Source organism: Pezoporus occidentalis, unplaced genomic scaffold, assembly GCF_034315485.1.
Source record: "Pezoporus occidentalis ecotype Australia unplaced genomic scaffold, CSIRO_AGI_Poc_V1 ctg165, whole genome shotgun sequence".
NCBI classification, from domain to species: domain Eukaryota; kingdom Metazoa; phylum Chordata; class Aves; order Psittaciformes; family Psittacidae; genus Pezoporus; species Pezoporus occidentalis.
The window spans coordinates 1,675,281-1,703,273 of NW_026913477.1; the positions used below are offsets into that span (position 1 = coordinate 1,675,281).

Genomic DNA, 27,993 nt, shown 5'->3' on the forward strand with positions numbered 1-27,993 from the left:
ACAGCCAGGGGCAGGCAGTCCTTGCACACTGCCATCACACCGCTGTGTTTTAGCATGGCTGGCCCGACACCAGTGCCCCATTCCCTCCTCTCCCCAGCACTCCTACCGTGCCAGCCCCTGACAGGAGCAGGACTCAGCATACACCCCTGTACTCCTAATGACCATCCCGTGCCCGTAATTCATTGATGTGGGAAAACCTGATACCCTGTCTGCAGGGTGTCCCAGCAAGGTGTCCCTCTGGATTTTGTCTTGGTAGCTGTGACTGGCGCTTACAGCCGGGTCAGGGAAGCCGATACTGTGCTCCTAGCTCTAAATCCAAAGGGATAAATATAGACCTGTCCCCTCGCACTGCTCTTTCACTGCAAAAGCGATCTTGCAAGCATTAACCACAGCCCCGCCGTGACTGACAAGCACATATTGACAGATACATGTGGCCATCAAAAGCCCTAGAGATTTCCTAATGTTTATTAACAGCTACACGGTCTCCCTGGGGCAGAGAACCCCACTTCCTTCCCTATGTAGGGCGCTGGCTGGCACAGGTCAGGATGCTGTGAGGGTGCTGCAAAGGGCACCAGATGCCAGGGGGCTCGGGGCAGGATCCTGTTGCATTGAGCTCCCCCCGCTTAGGAAAGGAAGTTATTTTTTGATCTGCTCCCTCACGCCAAAGTCCTGCAGCGCAGGGAGGGAAAGCAGTGTAGTTCCCTGCAGACAGCCAAAGGTCTTGGTGCAGCCGCGCTCACTCAGCCTTTTGGGGGGGAGCTGCGGGGCTGGGGAGTTGTGCTGGGAGGGGGCTGTGCCTGCAGGTCCCCGCGAGCCGGGGCAACACGGCACCCATGATGGGGCTGGTGCTGCTGGGCTCAGCCCTGCGCTCCGGCGGTGCTAACGCTCACGTTTCTCTGTGTTTCCCACCCAGGGATGGACAGGAACAGCAGCGCTGGGGCCACGGAGGGCCAGCACAGGAACCCCCACTGGCAGGTGGTGAGTCTTTTGGGGGCTGCTGGCCACCCTTTGAGAGGCGAGGTGGGGGCTGCTGTCAATGGCCTGCTTTGTGAATGATAAATATAGCTACTTTGCTCTAGGGAACGCTGCTTCATCCCTTAAGCAAAATGTAAGCACTTTGTACTGAGGGGGGAAAGGGCTGGCTGGTGGTCCTGGGCAGTGAGGCGGTCTAGGAGGGTTGTGGACATCTGCCATGGGCCAGCCTCTGCAGACCTGGCTTTCAGCAAGAGCAACCTCCTGTTGAGATCTGACCTGGTCCAGGGAAATCCCCTGGCACCCCCAGGACACCCTTAACCATCAGCACAGCATGATCCCTATAGGGATGAACCCCAGCTTTGCTTTGCCACCCAGGGTCACCCCAGATGCAGGGCAGGCAGCAGCCTGGGGCTGCACAGTGTCCTGAGAGGTTCCACTGTGGCTGTGCCCCCTTCCTGCCCCAGCACGCTCCTGCCCCAGCCCCTGATGCTCCTCCTGTCCCTTCTCCAAGTGCAAGGGACTGCTCCGAGACCACCTCTGGTCTTGGGCTGCAGAGGTGAAACACCTTGGAGGTGTTGCAGTCCAGACCTAACCTAGCTCCCCAGCATAGGGACCTCTGCCAGGGACTTGGCAGTGGGCTCATCCCATCTTTTCACCTGCTCCACACAGACTTCCCTCCCTGTGGGAAGAGGCTGGGACCTCCTCAGCCTTCCCATGCCCCTTGGAGCCCCTGTGGTCTCTCCCATTTACCAGGATGGGAGTCTTCACTAAGTGCTGGGTGAGACATAGAAACTTTCCTCCTTGGAAAAGGCCTCCGCAGAGCAGAGCTGTGGAGTTCCCAGGGTGAGAGCCCATGGGTGGCTGTCTCTATGTCCCCGCAACAGTTCTAAGCATTGGTAGCAGCTTCTGGGCCAGGGCTCTGCATGCAGCCCATGCACTGCTCTCACTGCCTCTGAGCTGCAGCTGGTGTGAAATTCAAAGGTCTTTTCCTAAAGCAGCACTAAGCATCGGTGCAGAGTCCCTCTGAGGAGCCCCTGCTACCCTGAGAGTCTGAGAAAATGCTTCCAGAACAGCTACCCATAGCTCTTTAGTTTAGTGGGAGGAAGGAGAAGCCCTCCTGCTCCTCTTCCATCACTTGCTCATTTGTGGGTGTCCTGGCAGCCGGCAGCTTCTGCACTTCTCTCCCATTCCCTGCTGGCCACTTCTGCTGGGGCTGCTGCTTCCCCACTCCAAAATGCCCCGGTTTCATCAGCTGTGCATGGAGCAGGGCTGTGGCCATGCAGGAGCTGGCTCAGGACAGGCTCCAGCCCGGGGAGTGGGACCTGGGCCAGGCATTGCCTTTGCTGTGCGGGCAGTGGCAGCAGCGCTCTGACGCAGGCGTGCTCCCAGCAGAGCCCCATGGGGGCTTTAACCAGGGCCGATGGGGGCAATCAGTGGGATGATTTCGATGGTTTACAGCCCCCCTGGGTCTGACCTGGCCCTCCAAGGCATGAATTCGGGCTTTGGAGTCTGTCCTTTCCCCCCGTTCTCACTGTTTCACAGTGTTTGTGTGTCTGAGCAGAGTTTAATCCCCCTGAATTGAGGGTGTTTCCAAGCCAGACTTTCTGCTAAGCCATCGGCCGCTTCCCGGCTCCCCTGGCCTCCCCTGGGGTGTGAATATCCTGCTTGTCAGCCCTGGGTCCAACAGGTGCCTATGGCTGGCAGGTTTCCATGGCCCTTAGTGCAGACATGGGATGATGGTGCCAAGTGCAGCTGCCGCGGGGCTCACAGCGGGCACAGTGCCCTCGGGGAAATGTGGCCAGGGTGGGCGAGCGTGGCTCTGATCCAGCCAGGAGAGGCTGAGCCCTGCGGCACAGGGAGGTGATGAACTCACCCCGACCTCAGCATCACCCCTTGTCCCCAGCCCTGCCCTGAGCCCTGAGCCCAAAGCGAGGTCTGCACCGTCTCCCAGCTCACTGCCTGCTTTTGAAGACACAGAGCCTGCCCAGGTTCAGGGGTGGTTAGGGACATCTGCCATGTCCTGTATCAAGGGACCCTTAGCCAGGCCCAGGTACAGAGAGATTTGTGTTCATGAGCTCTGTACAAATGAGTTTTCACCACTGAGGCAAAATGCAAATTCTCAGCACCTGGGGAGATGCTTTTCCATGGAACGTAGTGCAATTAAAGAGTAACAACACAGGGATTTCTCCAAAGGCTGAACGCTTGCTCACACGCCAAGAAAAACAAGCTGGGTGACCTCAAATAATGTCGCCCGCTGTCATCTGTGGTAGCACGGAAGACGTGCACTTGAGCTCAGAGATGTTGCAGAAGCGTGGGAACAACCCCAGATCACAGGTTTTCTTTGGTCATGTTCACACAGGTGGAAAAAGATGAGTTTCTGTAAATGCCAGGACAAGGAGACAGTGCCCGGTGTGACGGCAGTGACGTACGTGTCATGGAAAAATGGATGCTGGGATCTAAGCGATCTTAAGTTACAACAGCCAAATCTGCCTCTCTTTAACTCAAGAGTGATGATGGGAAAATGGAAATTTGAAACATTTCCAGCTATTAAGTGCTTTTGCATTTATTTTTGGCCAATGAGATGTTCAGCTTGGATGTGGGGGTTGTGTTCTGTAACTCTTTCAGGAAAATAAGCAGGACGAGGAGGTCTGGGTTCCTGACAGAAGAGAGAACGAGACCAAGGCAGACATGGGGAGCAAAACCTGGGCAGACCTGGCTGGGGAGATGAAGATATTCCTGTGGAACCCGGAGGAGAAAACATGCCTGGGGAGAACGGCCAAGAGCTGGGGTAGGTCCTTGCTCAACCACACTTTTGGGGATCGTTGCCTTTTCTGCTTCACAATGAATGCACTTGCCTATGAAAGTCCTTGATAGCTTGGACTGACCACCCCTGTCCCACATTTTCAGGGTAGATGTTTCTAACTGGTGCAATAAAGAACTAGTGAGGAGGATGAGCAGAAACCTTGGGAAAGTTACCCTTGGTCTGGATGTTAATGTTGACTGAGAATGTGAAAGCAAAGATTTCGGGCTGCCCAGACCATGTACTGGGAAGGAACTAAGAGGCTGAGCAATCGCAGGGGCTGCAGGTCAGTCTGTCACAGCCATGCACCTCTGCTGCTGCCAACAGCCTGGCTCCTGCCTGTGTAAGTCAGGAACCTGCGGGGAGGTGGCTTTGGGGCCATCAGTGTTGGTGGGGAAAGAGCACCTGAATCACGGGGCAGGTGCTGTAGGGAGGGTGTTCACTGCGAGCCCACACAGCCCTCAATGCCTGCATGTGCTCTGGGGCAGGAAGGGCCGGTTGTCACCATCACCCCACAGCTTCCCAGGGCATGACGTGGTGCCAACAACAGGGCCTGTATGTGCTGTTGGGGATGGTGGCTGTGATATGACGTGAGGGTTTTAGGCACCCTATTTGATCCATATCTGTGTGGCCTTCAGAAACTATAACTGAGCCTGGAATTGCCCGGGGAGATTAAGAGCAGGCCATGGTGAGCTCTGCTGCAGGCTCAGTCTGAGAGCACACTGATGCCATCTACTTTTGCAGCTCCATTCTCCTGATAGCACATAGCCCCCACAGCAGTGAAAATCTTAGCCCTTAGCATCATGTGCACATATGTATCCGCTCAGCCTTTGCAGCCCTTGTTGGCTGGCACTGGCAATGGGCTTGCAAGCCCCACAGCCTGCCTGTGCCCTGGCTGAGTGCTCTGGGTGTCCTGCAAAGCCTGTGGTGGCAGCCAGGAGAAACAAAGGACCCGTAAGCATCACAGAGTCTGAAAACATGCAGGCATGAGCCTGGGGCAGAAATCCACGTCTGCTCCTGTGCCCTTTGCTGGCCGTGGGGGCAGCTGGGTTTTGCTGCTCCTTTGCTGGACAGGAAGGTGCAGACTGGAGTGTGGGAGCAGTATGCGCATGAGAGTCTTTAGGGACGTGGGTTTGGCTCTTCCAGGTGCCGAGAAAAGCTCTGCAGGAGGAGTGGATGTGGCCCCAGCTGGCTATTGCTGAAAGTTATTTATTTACAGCCTCGGGGAGGGTGCAGGGTCCTCCTGCTCCTTGGAAGCATCCTGGTGTGCTATACAGCCACACTGCCCTATGGACACACATACAGCGGCTGCACACACGTGTGCGCTCACATGCCCGTGCAGGGGGGCAGGAGAAAGGCCTTGAAGCTACTGTGAAAATCCAATCTTCTTTTAAAGTGAGAGCATTTGGAGGTGAATGGAGCTCAACTTTCCCACTCTCATCTCACAGGTGAGGAGGAGGGAGTTGGCCCAGCCTGGGGCTGCTCCCCTGCGCTGGCCATGAAGGTGTTCCCCAGGGACAGGGGGCTCCGGGGACTCGCACTGCCATAATGCAGGGAGCCGGCTGGCCACAGGGTCAGCACTGGAAGCTGCAGCCCCTGGGAAAGGCTGCACCCCCGGCTCTGATGGTGACAACGCTTCCTGCTGCATTGCAGGAAACTTAAGACAGAGATGGTAGCAGCACCATGTCCCAACAAGCAGGGGCTCGGCACCGGCAGCAGCTCCAGCTCCACCAGGCTGGCGTAGAGGCAACATCCCAGCATCATTGTGGCAGGGTTGGACATTGTCCCTGCTGTGCCATCAGCAGCAGTGATGGTTCCCTCTGCCCCAGCTCAGCACACAGCAGGACACGGCCCCGCAGTGGTTCCCAGCACCGTGGCCCCGGCAGAAGCACGGCAGGAGAGCACATCTGCGTTCCCAGGGCTCCTCTGAGCTGCCGGCACGTTTCTCCTGGGAAATGTTTCTGTTAGGGCTTCACTTTGCTTTCTGAGCCGCTGGGTTTTATTCATAGGCCGTGGCCTCTTGAGACGTCCTCAGCCATCAGCCTGGTCCAGAGGAAAAACAAACCCATTCCTGAGATGTCAGGGCTATGACAGAGCCAGCGGTGCCACAGCCCCTGAGCGATGCCCAGCGCTGGTGTCCCTGCCATGCAGGTGACAGGAGTCAGGGCAGGAGACAAGCAGAAGCCGCTGGGTACATGTTATCATGCCAAGAGGGGGTGGAAGGGCAAGAGCCAAGACTGGGTCTGTCTGTCAGAGAGAGCTGAGGCAGGTGGGCACACAGACCTGGCCCTGACCCAGCTCTGGGAATGGCCATGAGGCAAAAGGGGTCAGAGCAAAGCAGCCGCTGCCCCAGCCCTGGGCTGAGCAGGGAGCATGTCAGGCACCCAGAAATGCCGGGGTCTGTGTATGGAGGAGGACTGTGAGCTCCCACCTCCATGATGGACTCGGAGCTGCGGAGCATGCTGTGCTGAGCACGGCTGTGCATCCCTGCGGGATGCTCCCCGTGGGACGTGCTCCAGTTGCGCTAGCAGCAACGTGCCCTCTCTCTTTCGCAGGCTTGATCTTGCTGTTTTACTTCGTTTTCTACACGTGCCTGGCAGGAATGTTTGCCTTTTGCATGTACGTGATGCTGCTCACGCTGAGCCCCTACACACCGACATACCGGGACCGTGTGTCTCCACCAGGTACGTGCCCCCAACCCGGCTTCAGGCACCTCCCAGCACCAATGTACTCCTGGAATGGCATGGCAGGGACCTGGGTAAAGCTCTGATGGAGCTGTATGCTCCCATGGGCAACCGGCCCTCTATAACAGGGTGTTATCACTTACCTCAGGGCACTGAGAGTGCTGCAGGTTCTCTGCAGAGGATCAGGCATCTTAAAGAGCCCCATGCGAAGCATTCATTCTAATGATACTGTTATTCCAATTATGCTAATTATTGTTATCACTATTCTCAAGGTAAATGAGAATGAAATTCCAGTTTTAAAGGTTTGGGCCTTTCATAGGTGATGTCCATTCATTACAGCTGCTGCCCCTTTATACCTCATATCTTCAAAATAAATTGCAAATTAAGGTTTTATGAATTATTATTTTGGGGAGTCCTGGCAAGATAATGTTCAAAACTGCTTTCCCTGAGTCAGAAGCAGCAGTTTTCCTGTGTTTCCTCATGTTGGTGGGGAACACAAGGCCCCTCACCCTGCTTCCTGTCTGGAGCCTGGACCGCTCAGCACCTGTGTGCATACCCAAGCCCATCACTTTCTTGCAGTGCTACTGAGATCCTCCAGGTCCCCCATATTCCCTGGGATATTCTGTGCTCTCTGGGTGTGAAATGGATGCAAGGGATCAGCTGGTTTAGGAGAGGGTTTGTGAGCTGATGCTGCCGCTCTCATCCTGTGCCCAGCCCCGAGCCCAATCGCAGTGCATCCAGCCCCAGCAACATGCACCCCAAGTCCATGTCCACCCCAAGTCCACCTACATTTGATCTAACAGGGTCTGTCTCCTTCTCCAGGAGTAATGATCAGGCCGTACTTGAATGGGTTCAATATTGCCTTCAATGTCTCTCAGCCCAGCACGTGGCAGCCCTACGTGGACAGCATGCACCACTTCCTAGCAGGTAAGCTCTTAGTCACCCCAGGGTCATATTGGCAAGTTGTTTGCATCCGTGCACACAGGCGCACAACAGTGCAGGGATCTCCTTGTGGGCATCTCATGAGTCTAGAAAGAGGCTCCTAAAATGGTCACAGGAGCCTTGCCTTTCCGGGTGGGACTTTCTAACTCCCTTGACATGCGGATGTACTCTGAGAGTGTGGCTACGTGCAGGTCTCCAGAAATGTTAACAAGCCTCTTGGTCCCCGCCAGCTTATGATGACAAAGTTCAAGAGGAGAAGAATATCGAGTGTGTCTCAGGACAGTACTTCATCCAGGGGGGCAATGAAGGCGAGGAGAAGAAGGCCTGCCAGTTCAAACGCTCCCTTCTGCGGAACTGCTCTGGCATTGAGGACCCAACGTTTGGCTACTCTAAAGGCCAGCCCTGCATCCTGCTGAAGATGAACCGGGTACAGAGAAAGCTCGTTATCTTAACTCCTTCCTTCAGTGCATGGGGTGGCAGACCCTGCTTCTAGGAGCACAGAACTCCTGCCCTGAGTAATGTGATCGGCATGTACAAGAGCTTAAGCCCTGGAGAAGGGAGGCTGCACATGTTTACCACTGCATTTCCTACAAGCACGGGTGTCTTTTGTTTTTGCAGATCATAGGCTACCGCCCTGGCGCTGGGGTCCCTGTGAGAGTGGACTGCAAAGTGCAGGTACTGCTCTCATTTGCGCTTGTCAGCATGGTGCGTAGAAGGCCAAATTTCTCCCTCTGATGGACTCCACCAATATTCATCCCCATTTGAGCCTCAGTCACAGGACCCAGTGCTGCAACGTCTCTGGGTGCAGTGCACCAGTCTCCTGCTTCCCACCCTTGCCCTCCACGTGCTGCCAGAGCCAGGCTCACCAGCAGTGCCCTGCTCAGCCCCTGAGGGCAGTGCTGGGTGCTGGGTACCAGCTAGAGCCTGCAGCTCAGGGGGCAGAGGCAGGAGCTGCTCACATCCATCCCCACTGCTCTGCAGGACCCTTGGTCCTGGGAGTGCCCTGCAAGCTCCCAGCAACAGGGTGAAGGAAGGGCTCCCACTGCCTGAACAGAGAGCGGTACAGAACTAGACAAGTGCAGGGAGGGATTGACAGGCACAAATCCTGTAACCCTGCCTGTGTCTTCATAGCACTGTTATGCTCCACTCACTGCAGCAGCAGCTGGCTCTCACAGCAAGCTCTGCATGGAGGCAAGTGCAGCTGAGCCCTGACAGGGATTTGCAAGAGGTTTCAGTATTAAAGCTCCTTCACACCATCCTGAAGGGAGCTGCATTCCGTGTCCCATGTGCTATGTGTGTCCCTTTGTTTTTTTTTCCAATCACAGAAAGGCAATGAGAGCGATCTCAGAGCTGTGGACTTCTACCCTGGAAACGGGACATTTGATCTCATGTATTACCCCTACTATGGCAAGTTCACTCATGTAAGTAAGGACTCTGGCATCTTTGTTATGTCTCCTTGGTGAGAAGAGAGCAGGAGCTGCTGCACAGGGTACAGATGTGCTTTCTGGCTATTTTGGGCAGATGCAGGCAGGAGAGAGGCCGCGGGCACTGGGATTACAGTGCTCTATTTCTGTCTCTGACAAACTGAGGAAAATCCTTGGGGATTCTGGTTGCCCCTTGGCAGCAACGGGAATGATTTCATTTCTCATCTGGAGACTGAGCCTGTGCTAACTCCCAGAGAAGGTCTCAACACTAGCGTTTCCCAGGGTGTTAGGGAAGTCAGGGGTTAAGTGACAGAAGAGGAACAGGATGGGGCTTCTGTCAAAGCTATGTCAAAACCACTTCAGGCTGGGTTTAACTGGTTTAAACCAGTCCAACACCAGCGGCTATTTCTGAACATGCCATCCAACACTGCTTTGGCCTGCGCTGAGCTGTATCATGATAGGAGGTAACACACCTTCACAACAAAAGCTGAAATGGAAGGCAAGGCAGGCGCTAGACTCCTGTTCATAGAATCATAGAATAGTTAGGGTTGGAAAGGACCTTAAGATCATCCAGTTCCAACCCACATGCCATGGGCAGGGACACCTCACACTAAACCATGCCACCCAAGGCTCTGTCCAACCTGGCCTGGACACCGCCAGGGATGGAGCATTCACAGCTTCCCTGGGCAACCCATTCCAATGCCTCACCACCCTTACAGGAAAGAACTTCTTCATTATATTCAATTTAAACTTCCCCTGTTTAAGTTTTAACCTGTTACCTGTTGTCCTGTCACTACAGTCCCTAATGAAGAGTCCCTCCCCAGCACCCTTAGAGGCCCCCTTCAGATACTGGAAGGCTGCTATGAGGTCTCCATGCAGCCTTCTCTTCTCCACGCTGAACAGCCCCAACTTTCTCAGCCTGTCTTCATATGGGAGGTGCTCCAGCCACCTGTTGTCATACTGCTGCTGGCTGAGGATGAGTAACAGCCCCAGTGTGCATGTCCTTCCAGCACACAGATCTGAGGAACACCACAAATGTCTTATTACAAGCCAGTCAGTTTTTAGAACAGCAGGAAGTATTTAAGAGTCCCTGTATCTGGTGATGCTTGCCCTGACTAATCAACCCAAGAGGCATGGTGCAGTGCAAAACTGATGTGATCACATCCCTCTGAGGTACGGGCACAGAAAGGCTCAGCTTCAGCATACCGAGGACCAAGCAAATGCACTTGGACACCTGGGAACCATGAACCCATTACCAGGGATTTTTACTGCACATGAAAGCACTGCCTGCTTTTCTGCTCCCTCAAAAATGACACTTATACCTCTCTTCGTTTCAGGTCAACTACACATCCCCACTGGTGGCTATGCACTTTACAGATGTGAAGCGGAATTATTTGGTCCCTATTCAGTGCAGTCTGAATGGGAAAGGTATTATCAATGACCTTAACAGCGACCGCTTCCTGGGCAGAATCATCTTCACACTTAGCATTGGAAAGTAGCCACTGCAAACACTGGGCACTTAGGTTAAGTCAATCAGAGGCTTTTTCCTTTCTAAAGCATAAAGCCAGCATTTTTTTCTTCTAGGAAAAACAGGCACATGGAGATTTTTGTTAATTTATTTTTGTTCATAGTTACAAAACAAATGAGATGCAATGGATGTGGAAGCACATTTTTCACCATCTGATGTAAATCATTACTGGTAAAAATTAAAAGTCATCTGGACAGACAACCTGCAAAAGCATTTTGATTTTGATTAAACCCCCCCCCTCTGGTATCTGAACACTTATTTTCATAAGGTCTTTTATGGGTGACTCCTGTGGAATGCATTTTTCCTGGCTCTACATTTTAAACTGTACCATAGTTCTATGTGTATTTCTCAGGCAACAGCTACCAAGAGATGAGTTTATTATAGCACTATCCTTGTTAAAATAATAAAGAACAAAAATTCTGGATTATGCCTGCAAAGACACGGTTAAAAAGGGAAAACAGCAGATTTCAAAATGCCTCCTAGGATGTTGAGCACTAGGAGCATTTGACTGCGGCATTTCACACAGCTTGTTCAGCACACCCAAGGTGTTGGAGCAAAGGTCATGTAGAAAATCATTTGCCCTTGAACCTTTCTAACTGTTCCTTTCTGAAGTGGGAAGATTAAAGCACTTCCTCCTCCTCCTCCTCACCCCAGTGCTTCTCTCTTCCCCAAGAATCCTCATTAAGTTTATAGGCAGGGATGAGTGAAAGGAGCCCTTCTCTCTGTCATGGTTCACAGGTTGATGGCACCTCCTTCTTCTGGCAAAGAAGTGCCACTGAAACACGTTAGACCCCTGCTCCCCAAATATTTCAGGCTTGTTCTCCCCTGTTCCAGAGAGTTTGCAGCTACAATGCTGCAGAAGACCACAGGGAAATACTGGTGTTTAATGTTTACGAGGTCAATGCCGGTAAGCAAAGTCATCAGCTGATCACCCTCAAAGACCTATGGAGCACATGTGCCCCTGTCCGAGTGGAGCGCTGCTGACCTGAGCAGCCTCACCCTCCCTGGCCTGTGTACCCTTCGCATCCAACAGATGAACTACACTCCATGTGCTAGGAGCGATGAGAACGCGGCAGGCCAGGACACCTTGGGATAATGTACTAGTTGCAGAGCACACTTACTAAAATTACTGACTGAACAAGAGCATTATGGTATGCTTGTCCTACATCCTAGTCCAGGTACCCAACCTGCCATCGTCTCCTGATCTACATAAGTCCCTTAAGAAGTCATTTTTGTATTAAAAATAAAGCGACTCCATTAAAATTAACTCCATAGTACCATTCTTAAAACACTGGTGTAAGAGATGTAGTTTGTGATTTTAACATCCTGTACTGGCCAGTTAGGGACTGAATTTTAAGGCAGTATATAATGTGATCCTTGAATTTTGGGCACTTAATTAACTTTCTAGGGGAGAGTTCAGGAGCCCAGTACAATAAGACTTACTATATGCTAAGTATCACAAACAACTGTTGGGCAAAAACTAGTAAGAACTGTTAAAAACCTAAGCCAGAGGTAGTTTAGGCACGAATTTTGCTCAGATGTGGTTATCCACATGACACTGCTAGAGCTAGGGCAACACCATCATTCTGCCTGCACAACTTATCTGAAAGGGCATGTTCTGACCAACACAAATTGGCTTCTGCCAAGGAAGGTGCTGCCTTGGTAGCAGCTCATCCTTTGGCATCAGGAATAAGTTAAACCCACAAACATTTCCCTTAGCGTCAAATGCTTTAGTTCTTTTAAATCATTCATATTTCTGTAGGATCCTTCGTACTTCAGGCCATGAAATTAACAGCTCTCCAGCTAGCAACAGGACAAAATCCTATTTATATCTATTGCCTACCTGCCTATTGGAAGGATTCTTGAAGCAGCTGGCTCTTTATCAGACACTGGACCCATGTTTTGATCCAATCAAAGAAAGATCAACTAATTTGGCTATAAATGTGTGAACAGCTTGAAAACAAAAAGTTTCTCTTTCCCCATGAACATCCAGATCCAGGGACATTGACAATCCCATTGGAAAAGCTCTCAGAAATGACATGCAGGCCTACTTACACTTAAACAAAGCTTTATAAACACTGTAGTTAACTTTATTTTCCAAACACATAGTCAGCTTTCAGCATGTTTGTACAGTCATTTCGGGATTTGGAGAATTGCATACACCACTTCTCATGCTACAACAACCTTAAAGTGCTGACTCAATTTTTGACTTCTAGTGAAGCCCAAAATAATACTTTGTATGTATCTATAAAATACATATATATATATAAATGTGTGTGCATCTAGGAAATTACTGCATTTGACTAAAATAACCTAGCAAAAGTGATGCAAAATACTTGGATCTGCAACCTGAGCATGAAACCATCGATGGAATCCATCTGCTGGCAGCAGGGAAGCAGCACACCCCGACAAGCCGGTGTTACTCAGCTTTGCCAGTCTCAAAATAATTCACCACTTACCACTCTGGCAGGGAAACAGAGTATTGCGAGAGCAAAGGTACAACACGAGACCAAGGCAACCAAACCCAAAGCACACAATCCAACCCCACAGCATTAACTTACAGTCCTGAAAAAAACAAAGACAACTTGGTTCAAGAGCCCCTTTGTGGTACAAAAACCAGTTTTGTCAGATTCAGGCAAAGCTTATCTTTGGTCACAGTGAGGACAGGGATGATTGAACGTACAGGTATTTCTCAAGCACAAAAGCTAACTCTTTAGAAATCTCCCTTCCCCAAATATATAGCTATTGCAAGTTACTTAAACATCAGTGTTGACCATCTCCTTTGTGCATGTGAATTATTGAAGGTGCTTTCCCTACCACGTAGATAGAGGTTTAATACACAAAGAGATTAAGTATTAAAGCAGCTTAAGCAAACACTTGCTGTAGAGGACCGAAACTCATGTGTCGTCAGCTCTCAGCAGACCTGGCAGCTCTTGAGCTGTCCCACAGTTGGAAACCAGGGTTTACAGGCTGCAAAAGGCTTTTACCAAGGTGGACTAAAGACATAGAAAGAGTAAGAAGCTCCTTTCATCTTATCAGCGTGAACCTGATAGGAATGAAGCAGAACACAAGCACAAACAAGTAGCTTCTACTTTGGGACAGTTTAGATATGGAACATAGAAATAAAAGTTATAGCACTAATGACAAGGAAGCATCTTCAAACAAGATGATGCTCTTCTTTGGAAGTCACTTTCTTCACTAAATGTGTATTTTAGTTTCTGCTTTACAATCAGCATTCCTCATAGTAGAAATCTGTGCTCTTATGGTATTCAACCGTTGTGAGATGGAGCAATAATTAGGAGGGTAAAAGCAGATTAATCCTATCAAAACAGACTGTTTTTACCTTCACCTGCATGCCTAGATCACAGCTGTTCAGTGATCCCCTATTAACCTATGAAAGCTGTCCAAAGAAACTTCAGGAATCACTGAACAATCTGTGTTCTTAGTCAGTCTTTGAGAGCTCTCAAAATCCTCTTAAGCCTCACATGAACCAGTGCTGAAATGCAGTGTAGTTCCTTTTATGTGCACAGAATCAAAGCCAAGACAAACTGCAGCCAGTGAAATTCCAGCCTCCTGCTCAATTTCACAACTGAGCTCAGAACAAAAGGGAAAACACAAACAAAACAGCACAGGACATATTCCCTTCAGCAGCCTGTTGGCTTTGCTGAGTAGCACAAGTTCTCCAGGACTGAGCCTTATCTTGGTGAATAAAGACGATAAGACATCATGCTGGTGCTAAGCTATTTAACATACATTAGCTGTCAACTTCTCCATACTGATGCTAAACAAATGAATTTACTAAAACCATCAGATGTTCTTATACTCTGTTAGTTTATTAGCGAGGTCACGGACTGCCTTACTGTTCAGAAGGGATAGGAAATTCAGACTCATTCACAAGAACAAGCTGCTAATGAAAAAAGATAACAGCCATGTGCCAAGTTCCCAGAAGTCTGTTAAGAGCTTGGTATTCATTTCCCAAAGCGTGTAGAGTCCCTTTCAACACAGCATTCACACCTTGAATTATGGTTTTAGCTTTAGCACTATCTGAGATGAGCTGTACCCGACTAGAAATTTTCTTGTATAAAAAGATTAAACAACAGAAATTAAGTTTGGTAGATGCCTTCTTTACTCATAAGAATCACATATTCTCACGTAGACACACACCAGCCCTACTCAATTCTACGGTCCTTGGCACACTTACTTTCTCCAAAATCATACAGTAGCTTCAGGTAATTCTGTAGCTCATCTTCAGGCCCATGGCAAGTTATTCTGTTGTGAAATGGGTTTGGGTTTTTTTAATAAAAACCCTATGAATTCATTTGTTTTTCTTCTTTCTAAAGGGGCAGATCAGGGAGTCTGGGAGAAGAAGAGGAGCAAGGAAGGTGGCAGCAGAGGCAGAATTAAGAGGTTATACAGACTGATAGCCAGTACGACTTTTTCTTCTTCCAATGAGATAAGATATAAAGACAAGAATGATAAGGAAGCCAAGTGCCATGCCCACTGTGATGGGAATAAGAAAGTTCAGGTCAGAATCAGCCAAGCATTCTTCAGCTGCAGAAACAAGAAGAAAAAAAAAAGGCAAGGGAGAAAAAATTAGTAAAGGAAACCAAGCATTAGAAACCAAAGCAAGCAAGGAGCAGACACTTTTGAGACCTGAACACTGGATTAGATACAGCAATACATATAACGTAAATTAGTTGAATCAAAAACTGAGTAAAGAGTTGATAAAGACGGATTTCTTTACACGCATAGATTACACATCATTTGTATTGGTACATTTAATTTCTTCCTGCTCTAGCAAGCAGTATACAAAACAGCACATGTCAGCTGATCACACCTGAGTTAACAGCAATATAACAACAAAGAAAAAGACAGACTGGTGTATCGCTGCTTTGTCTAGGGACTTCCCAAACCTTCAATGTTCTCCAGCTTCTGGACACAGAGAGAACCAACAGACAGCACACCAAGTGGACACCAAGAGACAGCCAAGATACATATGCTGAAAGCACTTAATGTAAAATACTGAAAGACTTCTCTCCTTAAGTAACTTTATTTAGTTTCAATCCAAGTACAAGAAAAGGGTTATTGGTTTCAGCTGAAAACTACACAGACCTTACTGAAATCAACAGCGAGACAGCTGTAATGCTATGGTGGCTTTTAATCCACAGGTTATAAAATATGTGATGAACTCCTTGCTGGTACAAACACTCATGCAAGGATTCAAACAACACTGGGAACCGATTTCCAACTCAGTGATCCACCCTAGGCATGGAGGCAGGGCTTGGCCTTCTTCCTGTTTGTAGGGAGAGCAGAGCCCCACCTGCGTGGTGCCAAGATGAGATGTTTTATAAGAGATGACAGTGTCCGTGCACTGCTTCAGCACTGCAAGGGTGCTTGGCTTGCATGCTTTCAACAAAGCAGAGCTCCTCATAAAACTTTTTGCTTGGGTTTGTATTAGAGCAGAGCATCAGGCACACTTTCAATGCGTTATCCAAAGTTATTGTTCTACGTGAATATTTAAGCCATTTGAGCCTCTGACTGAACCAGTGTTGGTTATGGGAAATTCATTGTTTTGATTTAGCTCACTACAGTGCAGTACCCCTTCACGAAGGCACACTGGCTAAGAGGAAAAAGCACACCACGGGAGGTTCAGCACCTGAAAATGCTGAACTCAGACAATCTGAAGGCACCTACTGCCAGTAGAGCAACACTGGGAAAGGGGGAAAAAAGTGGAAAGGAAATACATACCTTACACAGTGAGCTATTCCAAAATATTCTGACTACTGAGAAAGTGTGCAAGTATCTTAAAAAGAGAACTACATTTGATATTTAGTCATCTTTGTTCACTGAAGATCAATGTACACAATTTAACTACTAAATGTGGTATAATGGGTTGTCAATACTTAAACATGAATTAATTTCCTAAGGATGAAAGGTGCCCGAGCAGGCAGCAACAAGAAATTCCCTCTCTTCTTTAAAGGAAGGAGATTGCTGCCATATGCGTCACACTATGGCACTGCTACAAGGAATTCCCAGGATACAAAGGGCTTAAAGTTTCATACCAGGAACATTCCATCCTTTACCTCTCTCCAGTTTGCCACTGCTGCTGGCATACGTCTGTCCATGTGCTGTTATGTACAATGCTTAGAAGGTCCACAGCAGTATCTTCAGCTGTACAACCTGGTAACTGTGCACCCCAAGCAGCAGACTCCACATCCAGGCCAGGATGAAGGGCTTTTTCCACGTGTTTGGTTGTACATGTCTCCATTTAAAATAACCAGAAATTTTCACCCCCAATATTTTAACCTTAGTATAAAAGCTATCTTCCCTTTTAATTCCAATCATGAGACACAGCCAATGGCCCCAAATTTTGTGGTTTTACTGGTATACCCCGCACCATAGAAAACACTGTGGCAGACTTAAAAATTAAAAGAGAGCTGTTCATTGGCTGGAAAAGCTTCTTTTGAGGACCAGAATTATGGATGGTGCCTTTAAGCTAAAAGAGCAGAAATCTTGGTATCTTAGAGCACAATTTATGTAGTCAGTAAACTGTATATAAGGCACAGTCAATAGTAATCAAACCAAACCCCAGTCTATGATAGTTTATACACATTAACATTCAACACCCACAAGCTCACACAAGTCAAATGCTGTTTCCACAGACCAGAACAAAACTATTTCTTTCACGTGCCGCTGCATGTCTTTAATATTCTGAGTTAATGTGCAATAGTTTGGCAGAAGTGGAACTGATGAATCAATAAGTTAGGAACTACTAGTTGTCACAGTTTATGTTTGAACCTAACAATGCTTTCTTCTAACAACCCATCTGCCTGGCTCCACAAGCAAAGCATCTTTTGAATTCTGATTATTTTTCAAATAAAGTTAAACTTTTCCATTTAAAAACTACTCATATCCAACATTACAGCAAGAAAGTAAGCCAGTATGTACTAGGATAACTAATCCTCCCAAAGCTGTTCCTACTGCTGCGGGTACAGCTAAGTTCTCTGCCTCTGGGCTACAGACCTCAGCTAAATAGAAAAAGGGCAAGTCTGAAAAAGAAATGCATTTGAATAGAAGAATTTAACACTATCATCTCCCTCTAATTATTCAGACCAGTTGTGCCTTTCCCCAGCAGGACATCAGTCAGCCATCCACAGAGCCCTGACCTCCTCCCAGAACACAAAAGCAATAGCTCCCCTTCCTAAACATCCTAACAGACTCAAAATTCTGTTACATACAGTCTTGAAAATGACAGTAGTAACTCCTGCAGACTCTTGCAGGCTGACATGTACTGACAATTTGATGTCTGCAGTCCCATCATAGGTTAAATAAACTTTGATTTGCATTCTTAGGAGCCCCACTGCTAAGGTCTTTAACAAGAGCCTATTAAAATACTTGTGCTCTTCACAGTAAAAAAGCTTCAACTGACACTTCAAGAAGGTGCTAACATTATTTTGACCTTGTATAGCAGATAAGAAGGTAGCTCCAACACAGTGATTATATAAGCAGTGCAGGCTAGAACCAAGAAAAGTATATAGGATTAAACTGCACATTTTCCCCTTGTCATATGGCCGTAGAATTCACAAGGTAGGCTAGAAAGAGATACGGTACAAGGAAGACTAGTCTCTCTAGATTCAGAAAAACAGTATGCAGTAGTACTGTCACCAGAACTGGCAGCACAAACAGGATCAACACAGCCTCCATCACAGAGGATGAAACTCCTAGCCAATTCCCAGGCAGCTCCCTAAGGCTTTCCTACTTCTGCGGAATGCAGAGACCAATTCAATTTTCCAGGGCAACTGCAAGGAGAAACTGAGCTGTTCATAGCTCACCCATTTAAGATGGCAAAAAATCAACCCTAAAAACATCCTGCCTGGATGTGAAGACAACTGACACAAAAAGCTGACAAGCAAATTTCAAATGTTGAACCAGATGTACAGTGTCTCAGTCGGCTCCCCAACTGTCTTCTGCCAGTGGATTGGGCCAGAAGGCGCTGCAAAACAAGGTATTAAGACACAAACAACAGAGGACTCTTTGCGGAGCACCTTCACCAGCTACAGAACAGACTCTCTGATGCAGACTGACTGAAGTTGACCTTACTCATTTAGTTTATTTTCTTTTAAAAAAGACAGTACAAGATGTCCTTTTTCAAATTGGTTAAAAAACATGACCAAGTTTCCTTAAGAAATAGAACAATCTTTATTATTTAGAGCACATGTTGAACAGGTTGACAGTTCTCTATGGAGCAATACATACAGGAAAACTAGTGGTTTTATAACAACAGGCATTCAGGTGAAACTTAGATGTTTTTTGAACCAGTTATCTGCACATCAGTCTAGGAGTACTTGAATCTCTGAGCCAATATACTTGCACGTGAAGAGTAAGCTGCAGGGTTTAGCAAAGATACTCCTAGTATCGTTGTATTTTTGGAGCAGTCTGCACTAATCTTCTCTATTGGAAACCGTGCACAGTCCAAAAATTTGCATGGTCAGATGAGTACAGTGTGGTAACTACTCCTTAACAGAAATGCATGTGTAACTGGTGCCACTGCACATCAGTCACAAAAATGTTAAAAATCTAGGTGAACTTCTGCATTTCAGGATATATTAATATGAAAATCATTAGATCCACCTTTTTTTTAAATTAAAATGGTAAGTCTTGAAGCCTGTTTCAGAATTAACCTTATAGCAGTTCCTCACTTTCATTAAAATGAATTTCAGTAACTGATGCAAAATTCAAGCTGTAGGCTACAAGCTATAGTAAGCATTACCCACCCATACTTGCTTCCTTGGCTAGTATCAGAGTAAACTGTTTTTACAAAAAATTAAAGAAATTACTGAAAGAAGTGTGTCTTATGATTTGTATACAAACATGCCACAGACATCTCTACAACCCTAGGAAACACTAATAAAACACTAAACCAGCTTTGATGCAGGCTAAACTCATTCTAAAGAGGGAGGCAACGTTATGTTCATTAAATAACCAGTTTAAGCAGCTCATGTTATGACATACGCAAAAAAGCCACACTTATCTAGAAGTCTGAAAACTTGGGGTGTTTTTCCCATGCAGTAAAAACTGTATTAGAGCACACGGAGGCCAGAGAGAAGTTGTGCAGCAAGGGTTAGTCTCTACAGAGCTGCAGTTTAAGAACAGTCCAGTTGCACTGCATTTATTTGTTAAGCTAGTTATACTTTCCATACAGCAAGGAAAAACAGGTTTTGTGGGTCCATCTGAGACTTGTTTGGCTTTTCCATTCTTAACATTAATAAACGCTACACAGCAAACAATCAAACACAAAGTACATTAAACATTTAGAATGCCAATGGCGGGCCGCTATAGTGTGAATTTTGATTGGCAGAGAACCAGTCAAGATGAAGATTTAAAGACAGCTCAAGCTGCAACAACAGATACTGGCTCATTAAATGAAAGCATCTTTAAAAAATGGTCATTCAAAGCAACAAGACAGACCAGTTCTGTGCAGAGTATGATATAAAGTTAAGTGCACTTTAAGTTCTGGAATATTTAGAAAGGTTATTCCCTTTAAACTGATGCCAGCAGAAAAGCTTGCATTAATTTAGCAGAACTCTGCCTCAGATGAGTATTTTAGATAACTGCCAAGGTATAATAAGTGATGAAGAATTCAGTGCTTAACAGTAACTTTCCTTTTTTCTTTTCTGAAAGCATTTGGAAACAGCACTGAAGTCTTCCTATATATCCACCATTTGGCAAATACAGGTTACCCATTTTGTTTGTACAGCCAGGGTATAGGAATGATTCCTGAAACTACACCAAGGCAGCAGTAAACTACTCAGACTCTGTCAAAACCAAGTAAGTTACTGCTGCCACTTCAAAAGATCACTTAATCACCAGCCTCAAGTTCCATTCTATGAAAAACAAAGTTGTTACTGGGCATCGTACAATCCTTGTTAAATACTATACAAGTCAACATAGTGACTAATACTGCCAGCTTAACCCACAAGTATGACAACAACTAAGGAACGCAGAGGAGAGAAGCAAGTACAAATTCTATGCTATTCTGGGAGTTGCCCAATGCACTTTAGTTTAGAATGTATCCTTGTTTCAGGCTACAGTTTGTAAAAAGCAGAAATAAATCCTAAACATTTTAGGGTTTTTGCAAGATAAAATCCTTAGCCTAACAATTCATTCAGTATTTGACATCTTCAAAACAGCTATGAAACCCATGTTGTCTTCTTCGAGCAGGAAAACTAAAATTGTAGTTCTGCTTCATCTGAGAGAAGCACTCCCTCTTTGTTTCTCAACTCCAGTTAGCTGTGGCTAGTAATTACTCCTAAGTTTTGGGTCTTTTTTGGACTTCAGAACTTGCACTTGCTTTGTTTAGAGTGAAATCAGAACAGGAATCACACTTAGATTCACAAAGTTTGATATCCAGCATAGCTTTTTCTTCTGCCAATTATGTAAGCAAGCACTATAATGGCAATCAAGCCAGCAAGTGCGGCACCAACTACAATTGGGATTAGAATGTCGTCATCATCCAGCGAACACTCCTGGGCTGTAGATGAAAAAAATGTTGCAACAAGGAATAAATAAAGACAAAATACTTGCCAAGTGTGGTATAAAAATCTGAAGGTTCATAAACCAAGTGTTATTACATCTTTGAACTAAGAGAGAAAGAACTGCAGAGGTCTCAAGGGTACATCTAAGCATTGTAATCACTTGGAATGTTTGACAAACTATAGTAACCTAACAGTGTATGAGTTTTCACATGCATAAGATCTTTACTAGACAAGAGAGTAGCCATTCTTCTACTTTTGAAACAGAACCAGGCTCATCTACTTCACAATTAAGGCAAGACTGGTGCTTTTACTCATTAGGAATAAAGTGACCTTGATTTGGTATCAAGAACCTATCCAGGATGGAGATGTGTTTAAGAGAGATGAAATAACTCTAATGAGGAGAAGGAAGCTGTCTGCAACTTGAACTACAGAGTGAAATGGGGCCCTAACTCTACAAGATGCATTATGATCAATACTGTTTACCCTGCATGTGTTTGGGGAGTTAAACTTACCTTTACCAAAAAAAAAAAAAGGAAGTGAAAAAACGTGCACCCAACCTATGTGTCTACAGATTAGCCTAATAAGACTGTAGTGCAAGTATTGTCATTAAGTACAAACACCAGGTTACACTAAAAATTAAGAAAGAGGTCACTTAAACCATTCCAGTTTTCCCCACACAAGACCAGGATAACACAAACATTTCAGAATCTTTCTTTAGTTCCGGATATTCAAGACTGCTTCTGAAAGCAGCTTTAATTAATTTCCCCCCTCAACACTTCTGTTCCTTAGACTGACAGGTAAAAAGAAACTAAACACCTAACAGTGTTACCAAAGCCCACTTGTGCTGAAGTTTCGCCCCACTTTCTTATATATTCGAGCTACAAAAAAAGCTGTATGTCAGGATGGTATCTGATAATTTCTAACCTATACTGCAAGGCAACACTTAAGTCCCTCTTAGTTAGAGTGTCTCTAGCTCCTTCAAGTCTTATGAAGGAGAACCAACATACGTAGCGGATATTTTTTAAGTGAGAACAAAGCTTTCCCTGAACTTGAATGTCAGTCTCCAAACTTCACTTCATTCCATGCGTAAACCCCAATGCTGGTGCTTTTTCACAAGTAAAAATTTTGCAAGCATTGCAAAAATTAACAAAAGAACTCTTACCTGTAGAGAACTTATTTTCCTCCACAAGGAATGGCTGAATCCATAGATTAAATGTATGTATTTGAATATTGTCACTAATTTCAAGAGTTTGCTCTTTTTGGCACATATAAGAAGTACCAAGGAAAGCATCCCACTTGCTGAAATTGCTGTTATCTGCATTCGAGATGACTAAACAAAGAGGAAGGAAAAAGAAAAAAAGAAAGGAAACAAGAAATTTGTATGCCCACTTCAAACGCAAGAATGTTGCTAATACAATCATAAGACTAAGGACCTGAATCCAGAGGGCTCAACTTTTCAACACTGACTACTCTGAAAAACAAGGTAGTCTGAAGTGCAACTGATCTGCTTAACCAAGAGAAATCAGGCACTGAAATTATTATAGTACTTAACAACATCCTATTCTCCACACAGGCTTTTCTTGTACCTCCATTCACCCCAACACTGTGTTGGGATGCCCTTTTAACTGCAACAGACATGACAAGCAAATTTAAAAAAAAAAACCCATACTTTCCATTTGGAAACAAGTATGCTTTTGTTTTTACAGCACTGGTCTCTTTTCCCAGTGAGAGCTAAGTAGAAGTGGTTTGAAGATACAGCAGCATCTTCAGTCAAAGACAACAGCTGGTTTAAGTATAATAAAAAGCTTCATCGTTGGTACAACTGTATTTCACACCTCAAAAGTCTGTTACTGGAAACATTATAAAGAAGATCTCTTAATTTCGCAAGATAGTTTGGGTTGAAAGAGACCCTAAAGAGCATCTAGATCCAACCCACCGCCACAGGCAGGGAGGGACATCTTCCACTACACCAGGTTGCTCAAAGCCCTGTCCAACCTGGCCTTTAACACTTCTATGGATGTGGCATCCACAGCTTCTCTGCTCTAGTGCCTCAGCACCCTCAATTTGTATAGACACACATTAGCAGAAGTTTCAGGAAAAGGGAATAATCCCACACTGATGTTTAAAGTAGTTTACAGCTATTTCTGCTTACTGCTTTTGTTCCTACTAATGTAAGGCTTAAAGTAGGAAGCAACAGTAAGCATAAACAGCATTGGAAAAAAAAAAAGTTGGAAGTATTTGATAAATACAGACATTAAATAAAAGCTTAGACTTGGCTTTAAGGCAGATACAACTTCTTACCAGAACCATTCAGGCGATTGAGCAGTGTAACATTCACCTCTTTCAGGTAAAATTTTTGTGCAGTTTTGCTTACATTTTTCTGTTTAAGAAAAAAGAACCAAGTGTCAGTGTGCATTCTGTAGTTTTAACGTTAAGAACACAGGCTTCACAAAGGCTAACATATCTACCAGTGTCTTACAGCTGTTTCTACAGCTTTAAGCCAGTATTTCATTTGTCTTGAGGCATTCAGCTAGCCAGCTCTGCATTCTATATGGGAACAGACTACCACTAGCAAGTGACTGAAGGGTTTACTATTAGTGATCATCATGTAATGCTGTTGGAAATATAGTTTAAAGTAAGAGAAGCTACTTACAACAACAAATGTGAAACCTATCAATGTGCTATTTCCATCATTCAATTTCAGAGTAGCTGTTGTGTTACCACAGGCACCATCTGCGCTAGTTGTCTTTGGGTTGATGTTGATCAGAAGAGGCTGAAACACAGACACATCACATCAAGGCCATTCAGCTGCCATCAGGAAGACACTGTTTCAGTCAGCAGCAGTCTTAGACTAGAAGAGCTCGTCATGAAGATGACCGCAGGAGGATTAAGCCTAGCTACTACCAAATCAAGGCTACCTGAGTTAAGTTTACATGCTGGTAATGCTGAAGCAAACAAATTGATGTCCTGTTTTGTTGATCCAATACAACAGGTTAGCTCTGGCTCCCTCTGTGGAGAAAAGACCGTATCTGCAGGGACCACTGCCATAAAATAAAGGAAGCTCCAGGCTTTTAATAACGTTAGAGGTACTCCCAGCAACAGGTTAAATAGAATCCATACAGGGTTTTAAAGCTAAATACTATGCCACAGAAGTATTCTGATGTCAGAGAGATGTTATGTACAATATTTAGAAGCAGTTCTGGACAACAAGCAGCATACAAAGCCAATACCCTGCACTCAGATTTCATACCAGATAATTACAACCACCTTTGTACTTTTCTAAAATAGAAGAGAAGCACCTTGTCTTGGGAAACATTCAGCTGCAGCCCCACATTAGCCAGAAGACAAGTTTTATTTCCACTTTTAAGAGAATAGTTTCCTGTTTCTGGATTCTCCACAGGTTTGGGAGCAGTAGTTGGAGCAGGTGACGCAGTCGTAGTAGATGCAGTAGTTACATTGGCAACAGTAGGAGGAACTGTAGGTGCTGAAGTAGGTGTATCCGCATGACATCTAGACTCTGAAAAGAAATTTAATCATCATTTTAGTGCTGAAACTGTATTGAACTCTTACAACTCAGAGGTCAGTGTAATGCAGATAACCAGTTTCTCACTGAGGGCTGCTAATCAAGTCACAAGTTTTAAACTCAACACTATGGTGCAGTATTCCAAATAATTTACAGCTATTGTTTTTTCTCAGAAATTCTGTAATGCTCTCAGTTTTGAATCCATGTAGCATATGCAATACTGCTTAACTCTGACCCACAAAAGTGAAACACACAAAGACGGATGGTTGTAAGTGTGATATGTATTTGCTGTAGACAAAATAAGCAACCCTATTAAGTTATATGTAGCAGGATCACATGCTCATCTCTTGATAGGCTCTGAACTGTTTAAATGAAAAAAAAAAACCAACCCAAAACAGAGGCTACCAGTGAAAATGGAAGACAGTCAGTTAAAAACCTTGAAGCTCAAATGATCTAGTCAGCAACCGTAGTTCTGAAGTGCTTATTTTTAATACCTCACTAACTGGAATATACACTTTATTACACTATCTCCTTGGCATGGGAACAATCTACACGACTATGTATCAAAAACCCCCAAAACTAAACCTGTCCTACTTATCTGTTTTTCCAGGAACAAAGAAAGATGTACTAAAGGATATTTACATGAATGTTATTCGACACAGCACATCTTAGAACTGGTGGATTTTTTATTATGGGGCTTTGCTCCCTGCCCTAAGATGCAGTACAAAGAAAGCTCATTCACAAATTGAAATGCTCACCTTTTTTACCAATTGTGCCATTCTGAACAAACGCCTGCACAGTAACATTCCAGAAAATCTGTGTTACACTTTCTGCTTCAAGGAAGTCAGTATTATGACACACAAAGACGTTATTCAGTTGAACTGGCTGCATAGTATCCTTTACAACAATAGTAACTGGTCCTATAAATAAGCACAAATATTTTAATACTTTATGAACTACAAGAACATTTATAAACACTGTTATACTTTATTTGATAAGACAAAAATATAATTAATTAAGTTTAGCAATCCTAACCTCTCTTAAATGTTTTACCTATGGGTCCTGACCTGAAGTGCTAAGTAATGCAGAGAAGTAATCGTGCTTTCAGAACTAGACAAGCCATTAGAAAGGCGAATCCTTCTATCTAAGTTTTTAATTTAAGGAAAATAAACCCCACCCTATTATTAGTTGTATTAGTCCATGGAAAGCCTAACACTGTATCGCTTTGCTAGGAGGAAGGTCAAGTAGTGCACACTAAAATGAATCTTCCATGTGCTCGTTGTCTAGGAGCAGCACCTTACTGATAAGCGCTGTTCAAACAGTTAACATTCCTCTTTCATTCCACTACAACAAATCACGTATTAGTGAAGCTAACTAGTCCGTACTCTTACCCAACTGGCAGGTATGATGAACAGTTAGGCAGTGCATGGCCACGTAAGTTATTAGATACATTATTAGTCCTTCTCACTTTGAAAAGGCCAACTGAGGTCAGGGACGTAAGATCTGACACTTGCAGCCAAAACTGTTTTGTAAGAAGGATTCTGCACTGAACATTACCTTTTCTTTTAGCATCAGGAAATACAGTAGTATCATTGGTGTTGTAGGTAAATGTGATAAAGTCCCCCTGGTAAGTTTCATTGGTTTTTGTGAAGTTAACACTCCAAGAGTGACCTTCTCCAAACTGTACTGCCAGAAGTGCAGCTTTTGTGTCATTGCCACAGACGCTTCCATCATGTGTCACATTGGATGACAGGTTCAAGGTTGTGTTTTTCTAGAAGAGGAAGGTAGGCTTAAATGTTTTCACAGATAGAAGTTCTTACCATGACATTGTTATAAACCTGCTGGAGTTACACAGGACCTTGCACAAGATCAGCAGGATTATTTTAAGTTGTTCTACAAAGTTAAGAAAAAGGCTCCCTGACATGTGACTAAGAAAGGAGTCACAGCAGGTTCACGTGCAAAAGTAGAACTCCAACCTGTCTATAAATCTTGGCTGTGCTGAGCTGCAATCTACATTTACTATCTAGGCTAAGAACATGACTACAGAGATAAACAAAACCCACCAAGTTTGACCGATACATCAATTAAGTGCAATAAGGCATTTTCAGTTATTTGTATTATTAATTGGGAACTTATGCTTTGTTTTACAATGAATATTTAGGAATAGTCTTAACAACTCAGTAAAAAAGGGAAAAGTAACAAACCAAAGGCCCTCAGTGACAGTGTACTTAAACTTTCACCTGGGGCAAAATAACAATTGTCAATAAAAGTTACCTCCAAGTACTTACATAATCACTACTGTTTGTTTCATATGTTATCAAGAATTTCATCATCCAGTTTGCATACAGGCACGTAGCATTAGTGCCATCCTTTACATCTACTTCCACTGCATCAGACTGGAAAAAACCTATAAAATATGATTATTAGCTACTAAGACATTGCTTTTACTTCATTTTCTAGAATTACTTAAGAGGGCAGCTCATTATAAAGCAGTGAATTATTTCAGGGCCGGATTCAATTTGCCAAACACTGCAAGAATAGCTAGAGTGCTAAAAAGTATTACAACTAGGAAGCACACCATAAACTTATCAAAGCTAGATAAAAAAAAGAGAGAATGTTGTATAGTTTATTTACCTGACAGAGACTAATAACCTAAATGAGCATTAATTTGTGCTGACATACTGAGTGCATGAACATAGCACTTAATATACTGCTGGTAGGCCAGGGTCTTCCTATTATCTATCAGTGGTATGGCTCAAGCTGACCTCTTAAGCAGTGGGGTCAGGGTGCCCGCATTGTGTTTTCCACAATCTCTCCCTCTGCACACAGGGATGTTGAACTCCCCTCACGTTTAAGGACAACTTTCCACAGTGGTTGGATCGCACCGCTGTGAACCGCATCCGCGGCACTGCCCGGGCAGCGCTACTGTGCGCGGCGGTGGCCGCTGACCCCACGGCCCGAGCCAGGCGTAGGTGAGGAGAGCGGGCTGGCGACATCCCCGCCTCCAGCTGCCCACCCGCGGGGAAGAGCCGCGCCGGTGGGCCCGCAGCGAGCAGGCTACACCTGCGGGCGGCCCCTCGGCTGAGGCACACTCGCTACCACCCTGCCCGGCCCCGCGGCTCTCTGTCACTACGGCGGCAGCACCAGCAGCAGGCCCCCGCTCCCCGCCGCGGAGGCAGCAGCGCGCCGGGGCTGGCCTGGGGCAGACGCCGCGGGGCTGGGATGGCCCCAAGGCCTGGTGAGGGCCGCGGCAGCCCCGCGCGCGACCGACCGTTGCCCGACGCGGCGTCACGTGCGCGAAAGGGCGGGGGAGGGGGCGGCACGCACCCGCGGGGACACCTGCCCCCCCCCCCCTCCCGCCCGTCCGTCCCGCCCGTCCCCGCCGCCACCGGCTCCCGCAGGACCGGGCACGGCCGCGCTCACCGGAGGTGCCGAGCAGCAGCAAGAGGAGCGGGACGAAGGCGCGCCGCCGCCCCATGCTGACTGTGGGCGCGCCGAGAAACAGCGAGAGCGACCGAGCCCTCGACATCGGTCATGTGAGGGGAGGGGCGGGGCGGGGCGGCGCCGCCAATCGCCGCGCCG

At 46.0% G+C, this 27,993-nt stretch overlaps 2 protein-coding genes across 4 annotated transcripts; one reads left to right on the forward strand and one right to left on the reverse strand.

Moving 5' to 3' along the window:
* The first annotated feature begins 630 nt into the window (after positions 1–630).
* ATP1B4 (ATPase Na+/K+ transporting family member beta 4) lies at positions 631–10,554 on the forward strand. Of its 2 annotated transcripts, XM_062613362.1 has the most exons (9): positions 631–718; positions 914–978; positions 3,601–3,763; positions 6,331–6,459; positions 7,282–7,386; positions 7,632–7,828; positions 8,020–8,076; positions 8,727–8,822; positions 10,163–10,554. In XM_062613362.1, the coding sequence occupies exons 2-9, from the start codon at positions 916–918 to the stop codon at positions 10,322–10,324; spliced, it is 972 nt and encodes a 323-aa protein (XP_062469346.1). In that variant the 5' UTR covers positions 631–718; positions 914–915; the 3' UTR covers positions 10,325–10,554. The 2 variants fall into 2 exon arrangements, with proteins under 2 accessions (XP_062469346.1, XP_062469345.1); XM_062613361.1 differs by lacking the exons at positions 631–718; positions 914–978 and adding an exon at positions 3,285–3,400.
* LAMP2 (lysosomal associated membrane protein 2) lies at positions 10,426–27,987 on the reverse strand. Of its 2 annotated transcripts, none has more exons than XM_062613359.1 (9): positions 27,835–27,987; positions 26,700–26,818; positions 25,969–26,182; positions 25,170–25,331; positions 24,188–24,405; positions 23,542–23,661; positions 23,190–23,268; positions 22,051–22,218; positions 10,426–14,904 (listed from the first exon to the last, which is right to left on the reverse strand). In XM_062613359.1, the coding sequence occupies exons 1-9, from the start codon at positions 27,938–27,940 to the stop codon at positions 14,762–14,764; spliced, it is 1,329 nt and encodes a 442-aa protein (XP_062469343.1). In that variant the 5' UTR covers positions 27,941–27,987; the 3' UTR covers positions 10,426–14,761. The 2 variants fall into 2 exon arrangements, with proteins under 2 accessions (XP_062469343.1, XP_062469344.1); XM_062613360.1 differs by lacking the exon at positions 10,426–14,904 and adding an exon at positions 18,439–20,884.
* Positions 27,988–27,993: the final 6 nt, after the last annotated feature.